General features: G+C 39.3%; 1 protein-coding gene across 2 annotated transcripts in view; it reads left to right on the top strand.

Moving 5' to 3' along the window:
• The window catches only part of TBC1D14 (TBC1 domain family member 14), a 64,772-nt gene that overhangs the window by 7,137 nt on the left and 42,680 nt on the right, over positions 1–14,955 (top strand). For both annotated transcript variants that reach the window (XM_088163098.1, XM_014895318.2), the window contains exon 3: positions 14,121–14,241. In XM_088163098.1, coding sequence (XP_088019224.1) covers positions 14,121–14,241 — 121 coding nt within the window. The remainder of the gene's footprint in view (positions 1–14,120; positions 14,242–14,955) is intronic.

Here is a 14,955-nt window from a genome sequence, read left to right as displayed (position 1 = left end):
GAATTGCCAAAAATCATTCTTTGAAAGGCTGCCTTATTTGCAAAGCTTAAGAAAATCAATTTGTTTAGACCTACTAAAGTTGACTGAAGCCTTTGTTGATTTTTATTCTTAGCTTGAAGTATTGTGCAGCAGAACTCCAGTCATCAGTCATGTTTGAGATGCTGATGTTTTTGTGGACCCTTGTCTCTTTGTTGCCATGGAACCAGACTTAATTCTGAAGCAGAAGGTTCTCAGCACTTCAAAGCATAAACTTTTGTTGTCCATTCTAGTAGCACAGCTGTGAACTCAGATGCTGTCCTTCAGCCTGGAAGGGAGCACAGTGGAATAAGCACATTTAGACCCCACAGAGTAGGATGTTTAACCACTTCTCAACTTTTCCCATCCAGCAAAGCAGCACCATCTGTTCAAATTCTGTTCTAGCGTAGTCTGTGCTGGTTTTACCAGCGTTGCAGAAACTGTTTTACTCGCTAGACTGAGCTTTTTAACCTGAATCTTTGCAGGTACATTGAATGCCAGGAAACAAAGACTGTCATTACTGCTTTTTAAATGGGGAACAGATAATCTTGGTCACTGGGTGATGTCATTGTAAGAATATGAGGATTAAGTTCAAACTAGGTGATCGGCTTTGAAGTTCCAGGTGCTCAGTCTGTAACCTGACCTTGACTATCCTTCTCTTTGGCATCCACTTCCTGCTCTGTTTTGGAAACAGAGTTGCCCAGTTTTTGTCTGTACTTGCACACCACATGCCCGTATTTTATGCATCTGTCTCATGTCATGAGACCCGGTGGTGAGTTTCACAGGTATTGAACAAATAGGGAGCCTCGGAGGTTGTTCTGTGCCACAGGGAGTACTATTTATATTTATGCTGTCAGCGTTGTTAAGGTTCAAAACATGCCGTTGCTAGTTTTTGGCGGTATTTGTAATCTGTTATCCGTGGGTTTGAAAACTCCTGTTCCCTGGTGCTCCTGTGAGCTCCTTGGATTCCCAGAACTTAAACCAGTACTGAAGTAAATGAACCTGGGCTCTGCTGTATTTTGTTTGAAAGTAGCTGCTTTCTAGAGGCTTTCCTACCCAGCTTACCCTGTGCTCTGTACTGGGGTTTGTGTGCAGTGTGAGATGAAGAGGAGGCATTTTGAATAGTATTGTTAAAGACCAGCTTGTTGAGAGGGAGCTTCCTAAAGCAGTTTATTACAAGTACTGCAGTGGTGGGTATAAACAAAGTCCCAGAAAGGAGTGTGTTTTTAGCACTGCACTCTGTAGTGAAAGTTGTGATTTAGTCTTGCAGGTTGAGTGCATAAACTTCACTTTAGAGAACCAAGGGTGAGCCATGGCTGGAGCAAGTCAAATTGCCTTGGCTTTGATCAGTGGCTGGAACACATGGGTACAGCATGGAATAATGAGATCCGAGTGCTTTGTACACTGCCTTCCAGCAGCCTGATGGTCATGGGGTAAGGCTGCAGTGTGGAGACTCAGCCTTAATCTGCAGGTTTAGCTCTTTGAGGGCTTCTTTGGGTAATAGGATACAGATTTGAACCACTGAGAGCAAAGATGAGTCAGCTTAATTTTTTGCACAGGCTATTGATATTTGGTGAAAGGGAGAAACCTTTCTTCTTGAAATGGCACCTCTGCTTGAATTGAACCCAGTCTGGCCTCTGAGGATGTGTTAATTTCTCTGATCCTATCAGAGTAAACTTGGCCTTGACATGTCAGTTAAGATTCGCTGCCTGTAGAGATAATACTGACAATAATTAGATGCCTTCAGTGCTTGATCACATGTGCTTAAGCTACTTACATATCAATTAGGGGTAAGTCTTTTGCAGTATCAAGAAAATGCTTAGAGAAGTAGTTGCTTTAGAATATGAAGGTTTTTTTGGCGCTCTGTACATTTATTTTTTCTTTTGAGACTATACATATGTGTGCGTGTGCACTGTGCACAAGGTTGCATGTTTAGTGTCAGTTCTGCGGTGTGTTATGAAGTTTTGGTTCGAGACTGTATTTATGAAATGAGCTGTAGAAGAGACCAAAGTAAAAGGGAACCCTGTTGACTCATTTTCTTCAGTCCTGGCACCTTCAAGATCACTTGGGAATGGAGTGCTCCTGCCCTGCCTCCTTGAGCACTATGGTGAAGAAAGTTTCCTGGACTGCTTCTCTGGCTGAGTTTATGTCCTCAGCAATTTGAGTATCCATAAGGTCTGGTTGTTTCCTCAGGCTCCTGGATGCATCTTTGGGTGTGGGCAGGAAGATCCAAAGAAAGAGGCCGCTTTCTTGCTTAAGCACAGCTTTTTTGAAAGAGCTTAAGGCACCAGAGGTACAGTGCTCTCATTAGGTTGGCATATGAAAATGAACTACTGCTTCTGAAAGCAGCTGTAATGCTGACTTTTTGTTGATAAAAACACCTGACATGTTGATTGTTTACAAGTATCACTTGTATCAGCTTTAAAAGCCCAGAGGTTTTTCATGTAAGCATGAGTTGAAATTAATTTCCTTCATTTGAATATATGCAGGAACTTGGTTTGAAAACTAGTGTGAGCAAATAATTGAGTGGAAGACTAAAGAGTCAGTGGCTTGTCTGCTTATTTGCCTTATTGACCCAGAGTAGTGTGGATTAATGAGTTTTACCTTTGGACTTTACTTCTGTACAGTACTGCTGAAACTTTTTAAATGTGTGGATCTTAAAATGGTTTTGCTGAATTAGAACTGTAGTAATCTTACTGCAGAAGTTGCCCTTCTAATTTATAATTTTCTATTATCACTTTTGAGAATGAAGACTTTTGTGCTTACATGGAGAGTGACCATAAAGGGCTTAGGACTATGTACAGTTAAATAATAACCTCTGCAGTTTGTTTCATTTTAATGGATTACAAGCGGTGTGAGTCTTTACTTAGTCCGCTGCCATGGATATTGTCTGTTTTCCCAAGAATCTGGATCTTCTTTCTTTTCAGGCTACTCCTAGAAGTTTTTGATCCAAGTGTTCTAAGTATTTGGATCTCAGGAAGTCTCTAAGGAGCGTAGGGACTACACATCAAGTAAAGGGCTTTCAGAAGAACATTACATTTTACTATCTGCAAAGAATCTCTGCATTTCTGGAAAAAAGCTTCTGGAGGAAGATTGGCATCCTGTACCATACACAGAAGCACATACATGTGACCTTACTTGCAATCTGATATGAAAAACGTCTTGAATTTCAAAATAGTACCTACTGCTATCAGTGTTAAGTGTGAAATCATGTGAATTTAATATGTTTATATCACATATGTATACCCATGTTTTGCGATTACTGGTTGCACATAATTTGGCATTCTGAATTTAGATATTAGGTCCATCAATGGCAAAAGCCAGCCCTCTGTGTTGATGGGTAGGACCCTTTCATAATGCTGCTTGTTGCTTTTAATGAGAGGACAGCTTATTGTACTTCTCCAATTTTGCTGTTAAAAGGAGGATAGAATGACAAGGAGCATTGCAGTGTTGATTTCCCACTTTCATGTCTACAGAAATGGGAATTCACTGACCAGAGGAGGGAAAAAAAATTATGAAAATAATTGCAATTGACTAATCTGATATATTCGTTATGATGTTGTCTCCTCTTCCATGCAGGTTTCTGTTCATTTAAGCCTCTTAGAAGGCTGTTCAGGAGGAGACAGGCTGAGAACAGGACTGAAGTATGTAGGAGAAGGAACAGAAAGGGCTGGATGCACTGTGGGGGCAGATATAAGTTCACTGCTTCTAACCACAAATGAACAAAACAAACTGAGCTGCAGGTGGAGTTGTCCAGAAGCTGATGGGAAGGCCTCCAGAAACCCAGACTCTGATGGAGGGAACCTGCATGACCACCCAGCACAGGCTGCTTCCCTGCCCTGCTGTGGGCTGGGCTCCCAAGTTGCCGGGCCCTACAGGATTCACTGCCCTGTTGGAGGGAAGAGAATAATTTAGTGGCAGTTTTGTCCTTCCCTGCTACTTTATCTGGGTGCATTTCTAGCAAATTGTTGTCAATAACAGGCGGCTAAAAGGGCCAGGAAGAGAGGAGGGTGAACAAGCTTGTGCTTCGGTGGTGTGGGATCAGCACAGGCACTGAGGATCTGTGTAACATAGGGTGCTGGCAGCTGTACTTCAGCAGCTTGCGAGGCATTCAGGTGTGCTCATCTGAAAGTCTTCACAGTCTTCACAGTGTGGTTTTGGATAGTTCTTATTTGAAAGCCACTCTGTCTACTGGAACTAAGAGACTAAAAGTCATCTCCCCACCTATATTTACTACCACAGCTGTGTGTGAAACAGAAGAAAAAATCAGCAGAATTTACTGAAATAAACATTCTCAGAGCAAATCTTCCACAGGTGGAAAGTTGGAATTCTACAAAGGTAATAGCCTTTGCTTTTCATAAAGGTTGAAAAATTGTATGATGCAGTTTTCAGAATTCCTGTCTTATTCATAGAATGAAGTTTTGAACTTTGTCATGTGGCCTGTTCTCCACTAGGTGTTGAACTGAAACTGTAAGTTAATTGCAATCCTTATTTACCCTTTTTGTGTGGGATAATGTAACTCTTTACAATTACAGTTCTTTTAGTTCTGCCTTAAACTTTTCACTAAATTTTGAGATGTGGCTCTTTAGAATAAAGGGAAGTTGCTTTAGTAGATTAGAATCTTAATTTTGCTGTTGAGTAATTGAAAACAGTTTTACATAAATAAGACTTCCAAACAAAGAGGCTTGTTGAATTTATTTGTTCATTATGGAAACTAAATGAAAATCTGCTCGGTGATACTTTGGAGTTTTTTTAGTAACTGTACAAAACTATGTAGTAAGTGAGGACTTAATGTGGTGTAGTTATTACTTAAAAGCAGGTGAAACACGTATGTGGCTGGTGGGAAGCATTACAGAAGTCTGATACTGGCTGGTGAATGAAATTTGTAGCATAGATGGGTGTTGAATGTTGCTTGCATCATTGAGCTGTAATGCCCCCCCCCAACCCTGCCTTCCTTTGTGGGGTCACAACTCCTGCCAGCAAACCTGCTCCAGTGTGGGCTCCTCATTCCATGGGGCCACCGGTGATGCCAGGAGCCTGCTCCAGTTCTCCTAGGGTCAGTCTTCTTTAGGCACATCCATCTGCTCCATCCTGGACCTCCATGGGCTGCAGGGGCACAGCTGGACAACCATGGGCTGCACTGGGAACTGCAGGAGAATCTCTGCTCTGGCACTTGGAGCACTTCCTGCCTCTCCTGCACTGACCTTGGAGTCTGCAGGGCTGTTCCTCTCACACAGTCCCACTCCTCTCTTTTGACTGCTGTTGTGCAGCAAATTTTTTCCACCCTTAACTGTTATGCCAGGGGAGCTACCACTGCCTCCACTGGACTCAGCCTTGGCCAATGGCAGGTTTGTCCTGGAGCCAGCTGGCATTGGCTTTGTTGGACATGGGGGAAGTCTCCAACTGCTCCACAGCAGCCACTCCTGTAGCCCTCCTCTACCAAAATCTTGCCATGCAAACCCAACACAGCACTGCACACACTTGCTTTTGAAGAGGAGTGAAAACTACAAAAGTTTCTCACAGATGTGCATGAGACTTTAGGACCTAATTCAGATTAATGAAACTAAGCTCTGTTTTCATTCTGATTCATTGTCTCTATGAAAGTTTAGTGAATTGATGGGTTAGATGGTCTTTGTATCTTCATTTAATTTGCAAGAGCTTTCCTGATGTTTTCCTTTGTTAAAAGAAACTGTGAGAAGCAGATGACATGGGGAATGGAGAGTATCAGCATAATTACTGCTTTGTGATGCTCTATCTCTCTCTCCATCTGATCAAAGTACTGTTTAATGTTCAGTTGACTTTTTCTTTCCTGAAAAATGCAGTGAGCAAGGTGAAATTAGATGTAATAAATAAAATTTTTTCTCTTTAATATTTTGTTTTATACAGTATCCCTTCCTGTGTTACATAATCTATGGAAGAGCTGGAGTCAATATTAACTTTGGTTTAAGCATGTTTAAGATGGCTCAAACAAGAAAATGTCTGTTGAAGTTTTCATCCTTACGTAGAATTTTTTTAACAGAAATGGTATATGGAAACCCTCTTTTTAGTCATTAAGTGCCTCCAAAGTTCCCCAGCCATATCATAAGAATAATAAAGAAAAAAACCTATAGTAAATATTAGGGACATTTACACCTTAGAGCTGACAGAATAAACACAAGAACTTGGCAGCAGTTGGAGGTAGGACAGGACCTGTACTTGGTGCTTGGAGTCCCCTTTGTGAGCAGGGAGTATGGAATCTCAGAGCAGGTCAGGTCAGGAGGGATTTCTGGAGCACCGTGCATAAGCTGGGCTGGCTTCAACACTGGAGCGTGTTCCTCAGGACCCTGTTCAGTTGTGAGCACATCCAAGCTTGGAGTTAACCCCCCTGGGCTGCACAACTGTGATTTTTTTAATTTTTTTTCTCCCCTTTTATCCATTTGAAACATGCCTTGCAGCAGCTTGCTGTTTTGCCTCTTGTGGATTTTTCACATTACATCTCTGAGGATGGTCATCCAGGCTAAATGAAAACACCTTTTGCAGCATCCCTGCTTGTATGTCGTAGGCCTCAGCACTCTGCCATCACAGTGGTCATCCATCGGACTTCCTCCAGTTTTTGATCTCTTTGTTGTAGTCCAGGAGCCCCACACTAGACAGAGATATGATCTTGTAGGTACCAGGCAGAGCTTTTATTAATTTTTTTCTTTTGATCTTAATGCAGACTTAATGCAGGTTCATATTTGATCTCTGTTGCTGGAAGGTCTTAAGAGTTTACTTGGTTTCAGCTTTTTGCTTAGGATGGCATTTCATGTATTCTGTTTTTTTGTTTGTGTGGTAATGGGGCTTCAAATCAATGAAGAAATTTACTTTCATATTTTAAGAATGGAATTTTCAATTACTCTGATAATATGAGGATAACTGGGACTTTGGCCAGCTAGAAAAGGATCATTTATTAGAGCTAGTAGATGCTAATATATTAATTTGAAGTTGGACCTGAGTGTTGATTTTTGTATGACAGTCCTTACTTGCTGAAACTCCAGTTTCTGAGAATTCTTCAGTATTTGCATGATAGACCAGCACTATGCATTATCCATGTGGAAAATAGTCCTTGGCTTGCTGCAACCAGTCCTAAAGCTAAACTCTCAGCGTTACTGCCTGATTTATCTTTGCATGTCTTGGATACTTCAGTGCAGTCAGCACTGCTTTGTTCCCCTGTAAAATGAGGGGAATCTGTAAGAAGAAAGATAAAAGCAGAATACTGTAGTTTTGATAAATAGTTTATTAAACCCTGCTTTTTTTCCCCAGAAATCTAGAGAAATTTCTAAGTTACCCTATTGCAAGCTATCAGGTATCCTGTACTGCTAACTTATATTGTATTACTGTTTCTCTCAACTGTGGAAGTCTTTTTTTTTCAGACCTGCAGGTATCTGTTACACTGTAAAGTGTTATTGTTTTTGATTCTTACTGAACATACTGGAATGAATGTTAGTGGTTGGAAAACTTTGTTTATAAAACGTGGTAGGAATTTATAAAACATAGTTCTGTGACTAGTTACCTCTTTCATAGGTAAGTCAACTTGTAGGCTGTCTGGCTCTATTTCTGTTGATTTGTTTATCCGTAAACCAAGCATTGTTCTTCTTTCAGTCTGACCTTTGGCAATCTCCCAGAGACAAAATTCTGCAAACTCTGCTTTTGTATGTAATTTTGTAATCTTGCTTGGAGCATAACATCTGACTTGTTTATGGAGGTTCTTCACCATAGCTGAAGCACTTGAACTTTTTTCATGATGTTCCCTCTGTTAGTTGTTTTGATGTATAGCTTGACTGAGATGTGATCTGGATTTGAGAGAAAGGAATATAAGAACTTCATCTAGTGAGTTATTTCTAGAAACCAGTGTTACTAGATCATAAGTACCAACTGTTGGCGTTTCCCTTTAGAGAATGTGTATTTAGGGCATTTCAGGAGACTTTGGTGGGACTCCTGACAACTATGCCTTCTCAAGTCCATCAGTCCTCCAGTCATCATCATGTGTCAGTCTTGTTCCTCCAGTAATTAGGTAACAAAAATTCCTTTGATAGAATATGTTGCTGTTTTTTCAGGATTTATTTTCTGAGTCTCTGAAAATTGTTTAAGTTGGCAAATTAGGAACATCTAGAGGGGAGACTCTTTCTTCTGTTTATTGGTAAATTGCAAACGTTATTATTGGTACAGAATAGAAAAGGTCATTGCAGGATGAGAAGAAAACGATGTTATTGTTGGAAACATTTTGTAGATAGTGTTAATTGAATTAATACCACATCAGATAAGTTGTCTGGACATTTTTGCTGACAGTGCAGCAAATACTTAATGAAATTTATCTTAATATATTTTTTGCTTAATAGGTGCTGTATGCTACTTAAAATGTCCTGTTTAAATGTAGTTTTCTGGATGTGTTGTGGCATAATGTCTGTGGAGACATCTCTTACAGTGCCTATGTGCTCAGTGTGGGTTTACCTGGTTCTTAGGATTAATATCTGCTTACTTATCTAAAGTCTATACCTGGACTTAGCCTTGGATAGGCCAAGGAGCTCAAGAACTTGGTGCTCCCTCCATGTGTAGTTTATTGTTATCAGGGGAGTTTCAGGGTCTTCCTTCAGAAGCAGCTGAAATGACCTTTGACTTGCCTCTGTTTCTTTCTTGCTTCTTAAGAACACATACGAGTCTGATACTCATTTGAAAAATTGTCTTTCAAGATAAAATTGTTCTACAAAACTGAACCTTTTGAACTTTCTCCACTGTCCTTATTTTGCATCTGTTCTGCTCATGAGACTGGTAAGTCCTTCCAGTAGTTAATTTGCATGACTATTCCACTTGTTTTGTCTTCTGAAAATAACCTTAATTGAAAGACTAAAATTTGGAGCATGCATCTTGAGAGCAAGAGATGATGTGTGTATGTTTAAAACTTGTAACAAAAGTTTACTTGCATTTGCAAATTAGTGCTGGTTAAATGCAGATAAGAAATTGTGTCAGTTTGCATGAGCTGGGTCTGTTTCTAGACAATTTTCATACATGTTTCTGTACACCACCTGCCTTTTTAAGAGTAAGGAATCCATTTACTTGAAAATGTAATCTCTGTGCTAGGTCAGTGTTAGTCTACCACAGAGCAGCAAATGCCATCTCACTTTTGTATTGCTTGCAGTTGTGATTCTGAGCTGCATGCCAGTAGTTCAAGTACTTCAGAACTTCATCTAAGGAGCCCTGACAAAATAGTCACACCAGTAAAGCTGAAATTCAGATTTTCTGAATAACTTAAATGCTCTAGTTGTACAAACTCCTAAATCCTAAGCTCCTCTACCCTTTTGTTTGAGTAAACTGGTATATCTTGAGCATTCTGGTAAAAAGATCCCGTGTGTTGTGGAAGTCCAGAGGGGTTTGTGTGTGTGCACCAGCCGGTGTCAGTGTGTGTTTGTGCCTGCCTTGCTCAGCTCCACCCTCCAGCAGCTCCTGTGGGAGCCCTCAGTGACATGTGCCAGAGAAGCAGTGCCTTGACTATGGTGGTACCAAACTTCAGAGAAATCTGAATGGGCTCAATGTTGAGTTTGCCTGGCTTGAGAAAACTTTAGAGACTTTTCAGGAAGGAGCTTTGCAGCTGATTTCAAGACTTGGAGTAAATTGGCAACAGAAACCATGGTAGCACTGTCTCTGCTGCTTTAGTGGATAGGTTTGCATGGTGGAAAGGTGACTTAAGAGGTGAAGTGACTAACCTTGCTTGGGACAAAGCATAGCTGAAATGTGGAAAAAATGAGTAGCTGAATGCTTGTGAAGCTGCTGCTCCACAGCTCAACTCCTCAAGGGGCAGTAATTGCTCACAGTTGTGTTGCAGACCTCCTGTCTTTTTGGAAAGAGAATTGGACAGAACTAGATAAACTTTCTGCTTCAGTGGTGATGCTGGATTTATTTTAAAAACAAAAGCTTGAAAATGTTCTAACAGATGCAATATGGTTAGGTTTGACTTGATAACTGGTTATTGATGTGGTTCTAATATCTTTAGAACCACATTTTTAAAATTTGATTGAGGCTTCAGCCTAATCATGACAACCCACAAGGCTACGTTAAGAGTGGCAATATACACGTGTGCAGTACATATATTAGCGGTGCTTAGAGAACCAAAATGGAATAGTTTCTTAAATTTTATTAAAAAATAAGGTTTTCCTGACATTGCTAAACTTGCCTATTGTATTAACTTCCTCATTTCCCCACAGAGAAGGCAGCTGGGCAGATCAGTATAGAGTGGTGATGCAATATCTGTATGTTCAAGCAAAATATTGTTCCACCTCTGTCCTGTACCACAGGATGTTCTTTGTATGTAAAAATTAACTCTGGAGTTAGAGTTAATTATCTTCAGATAGGTAGTCCCTCTCCACAGCTCAGTTAAAATAACAAGGTTAAACAGCTGTTTGGTGCCAAATATTGTTTTTAGGGGACTGTGCAAAAACTGTTTTCTAATTGAAATTTGACCTCAGCTTCTGTGCTTGGCTTTTGTGAAATAAGCAGCTGCAGATACTTGGTGTAAAAAAGCGAGCACATACAACAGGAATGCAGATATAACCCATGACACTTTAATGACTCCACACTAATGAGACTGCAGGCATCATGTATTATGTCAGATGTTCTTGTTAGTATCCCTATTGTAAATCATCATGATGTGTTCTGATAGTTGTGAAGAGGACAGTGAGACTGAACTTATGATGAATGTGTAATCTTTTCTTCAAGGCATATTAGCCCCTTTTTACATTGAAGATCGCAAATTTATTTTTGTTATCTTAAAATACTTGTAGTGAAGCTTTGACATCTTTTACCCTAGAATTTCTGGGCTCATCTTCAGAGTAAAGATCTGTTTGTTTAGGATTTTGGTGTTTTTTCAACTAGAGAAGTTTTGCTTCTTGTTAACATGTATTTTCTGTTAGTAAGATCTCCATAAGTTACCTTTAGTGTGGAATTTTTCTTAGTGAATTTGCTCAGAAGTGAAACGGCTTAGTGCTTTTCTTGAAAATCCAAGGGACCTGTGTTAGAATAGGAGGAAAATAATTCCTTTTTGTGCTGTAGCAGCAGAAAAATGAAAGGTTTTGCTATGAGTTATTTCCTCTGAAATATATATGGCAGAAACTTCCTCCAATGCAATTGCATATTTTAAGGTTTACTTTCAGTTCAGGAATCTCAAGTAGTGGCTTTATCAGGACCCTGTGGTGGTGTCCTGATTTATTGCAAAGCCCTGTAGAAACTGAACTAGAGAAAATGACATAGTTCTTTTTTGTTTGGTTTGGGGTTTTTTTGTTTGGTTGGGTTTTTTTGTGTGTGGTTTTTGTTTTGTTTTTGTTTGTGTGTTTGTTTCTCTTTAAGTCTTCTCAGAATAGGTGCAAATTAGGTGGCGTCTCTTCTGCTCCTTCCATGCCATCCTGTCATATATTACCTTTGTTTCAGTCTGGGGCAGATTAGGGTTTAATGCTGTGTGTCCTCAGTCAAAGCAAGAACAGGTTGTAGTTTGCTGTTCTACATCTGATTGTGCTGATTTGTGGCTGCTGATACTGTTAAGCCTTTGGGAGATTTTAACACTCTTTGGAATCTGTAAAGAGTGTGGACACCAACCAAACACTGGGACTTAGGCCCAGGCAGACAGTGGAGGAAAAGGACAGTACAGAATTAAATTTATATATTGACCATGCCTGCCGCTTTCAGTTCAATATATATATATACATTAAATTAAAAGTGAACTGAAAATCCCTGACGTAGTACAAAGGGAGGAAGAGATGCCTGGTGCCCTAGAATGTAGGGATAGAGAAGAGTGAAGTGCTGTGCCATCTGCTAGATAAGCTGTAGAACAGATTATTTATTATGACACTGCCTGTAAAGGGAAAGTAGATAGTTAGGATTGTGGAATTGAATTGAGAGGAAGTGTGTGAGATGGGTTTTTCAGATTTAGTTCATCTTACGCAGGCACTTGCAGCAGAGAGCTGTTACAATTTATCATTCCAATTCATCTTCATTTTGCTCTGAGGGTGAAGACCTACTGCTGTTCTTAAAATCCCTCAGAAGAGACTGAAGGAGTTGTTGCTTTTATATACACGTGTGCTAGCAACCTCTGATATGGATAGAGACAAAGAAAATTGCCTTTAATTTTTGAGTTATTGCAGTGCTAATGAAGTGTGGTGAAAGCCTTTTACTTGCAAAAGGATTTGAATGTGCACAGAGCTGTCACAGAGATGTGCCTCCTTACAGGGCTCTTCCAGTAGCCCTGATGCTGGAAGTTCTTGTTTTCTCTGAAGATGGAGTCTGGAATTTGCTTGCTTCTGAAGTAGTAACAACCTGAAAAAACCCTCTTTCAAGAACAGCCAGTATGTCTTGCATTGTGTATCCTATTTACATGCAGTAGATTTTATTATGTTATTTCTGTCATGCTTTCTTTTTTATTCTTAGATACATTTAGAACTTGCTTGATATTTCTCCATTTTAAATGGACTAAAGTATATGTATAGAAAAAAATTAATCTCTTGTCTGTCTGTCTGTATATTTTATTTACCAGGTAGCTGTCTCAAATGATGATACAGATCCATCCTCTCTGGCTTTAGTTACTTTACAATCTCTGCACAGCTAAAAGGGGTTTGGAGAAGTACAGTTACTGCTTAGCTTTGGCATTAGTTGTAATTGACTAGTGTGATTTCTGTACGTAAACAGTTTGTTCTTATCTTTTAATATGATAATCTGTTCCTGGTTTGAATTTCAAGGTAACTGTACCCTTGTGATACAGAAGCATGTGATAATTTGTATAAACGTATGCATATTTAAAGATGGCAGCGCATACTATTAACCTTATAATATATTACAGCACACTTTGATATTATAACCTCAATTGTTTTTCACATGTGAAAACTGTCTCTTGTATTCCAGCTGTTATCTCTGTTGGTACAGCTATAGTATTGTTCGTGGCATCTGATACAGAGTGACCAGGAAAAACACCTTTTAAGTGCCTAGGTTGTTCCTGTGGCAGATATGTATTCAGCTCTTCTAGAATGTGAAGCTCAGTATAGTTTTATTTCCCAAACTATCACACTTTATGTAAGAAACAATCTCTACTTGATGGCCAACACAGAGGGCATTAAGGTTGTCACTGTAAGGAAAAGCAGTAATGTCAGAATGGAGGCATTTGTGGTTTGAAGGCGCTGGAGCTGCCTGCTGAGCAAAAATGCTTTTGTTTCAGTGGATTTTTTTTCTTTTAAATGAGGGAGCAAAAAATGATAGTTTCCAGAAAAACCTGCCCTGAGGTGAGTAAATAATGGAGCTAACCTGGACATATTTAAATATGTGATAAACTGGACAGTAGGACAAAAGAAAATTTGTTACTTTAATAATGCAGGCATGCTATGGGGGTAGAATATCTGTGCTCTTGGAGGAGCTGAGTGCTATCAAAAGCATGAAGTCTGGTCTGTAATGCGTGCCCAATTTTGGAAAAAAAGTAGTTGTGGTGTGAAGATGCAAGTCTGGCAAATTGCTTTATGATTGAAAACTAACAATATCAGTAAACTTAATATCATTTTCAGTGGCTTTATGTCTAGCTTTATAACTATTCCTACAGTGTTTAAGCTAGCAAATATTAGACATTTCAGAGAGACTTCAGAATTAATGTGTTTTGATAGCTGCATTTTATCTTATTTAGAAAAATAATCTTTTGTGAAAGCAGATCAAATACAGTAAAAAGGTACTATGTCTCCAAGGTTTTTGTGATTTTTGGTAATAATGTGTTGTAACAGGTGGGTAAAGAACATGCAGGAAGAGGTTTAGTGTCTTAGTCTTTTTTTTTAAAAAGAGTGAGGCTGAATGATCTCTGGGAGCACTAAAAAAGGGTGTCCACTTTTATAAATTTGGAAAATGAACTTCTTTTTTATCTACTAGAAGTTATAGTTTAACAAAACCCATTGCCTGGTATGGTGATAATACTGCATGATGTACCTTTTGAAGCTGGAAAACAGTGTCTGTCCATACAGCCACAAGAGGAGTTGGAATATGTGATTAGGATATGTAAGGTTAGCAAATGTTTATCCTTCTTTTATATTATGATTAATCAAGCCTTTTTATTAATAAAACTTTTTTTTTAGGAATTTGTTTACCAGAAAGCAGAGTGCAAGATTTGAAAAACAAAATGATGTGCGATGGAAGTTGTTTGGAAAAGTACCTCTTGGAGAAAACTTACAGAAAGACCCAAAGAAAATGCAAAAGGTATTTGTTTAATTCTGTGTTAAGATTAATGGTAAATGAAGAAGCCAGTCAAGTTTATAATCTGTATATAGGACTGTGCAGCCTGTTTGAGTTGCACAGAATTTCAGTACCAGAAAAGGCTCTTTTTTGAAGTTTTGCTTCTATTATAGCAGTGCTGTTCAGAAGAATATGTTCTACTTGGTCATTGCATTCAGTATGTGAGGCATGAAGAGCCTTCCTTAGTGTGTCATAAGAGAATGAGAAAACCTAAGTGAAACTCACTTTTTTCCAACATTGTTGAAAGCAACATTTCGGAGAACTGGTTCTACTACAGATGAACCCAAGCTCTTGGCTACTGAATGGAATTATTTGCCTTTCCAATGGGGAAAATCTTGTGAAATCCAGCTATGTGGTCAGTAGTTCATGAGCTGTTCTTTCAGTGACAAGGAAACAGCCTCTTTCAGTTTGTCTGACGTGATCTGGGATTTTTGGATTGTATGTAGCCTTTTTGTATGTTTAGAGCTTTTTCTGTATTTCAGTTATCACTCCCTTGTTCAAACAATTGTGGGAATAGTGATGTTTGTATGGAAAGAGACCATGTAGCAAAACTTCAAAACCAGCTGCTGTGTGAAATGCAAATGCTGATTTGAAAGATTGTGCTGCTTAATTCAGGGTAAAGTATTCTAAAAAGCCACGTCATGGGACTGTTCTTAGCTTGTAGTTAGGCTGTTAAGG

This window comes from Sturnus vulgaris, chromosome 4 (genome assembly GCF_052056855.1).
Source record: "Sturnus vulgaris isolate bStuVul1 chromosome 4, bStuVul1.hap1, whole genome shotgun sequence".
NCBI lineage: Eukaryota > Metazoa > Chordata > Aves > Passeriformes > Sturnidae > Sturnus > Sturnus vulgaris.
Note: the sequence above shows the minus strand (reverse complement) of the source record. Positions and strands in the feature narration are given on the sequence as shown.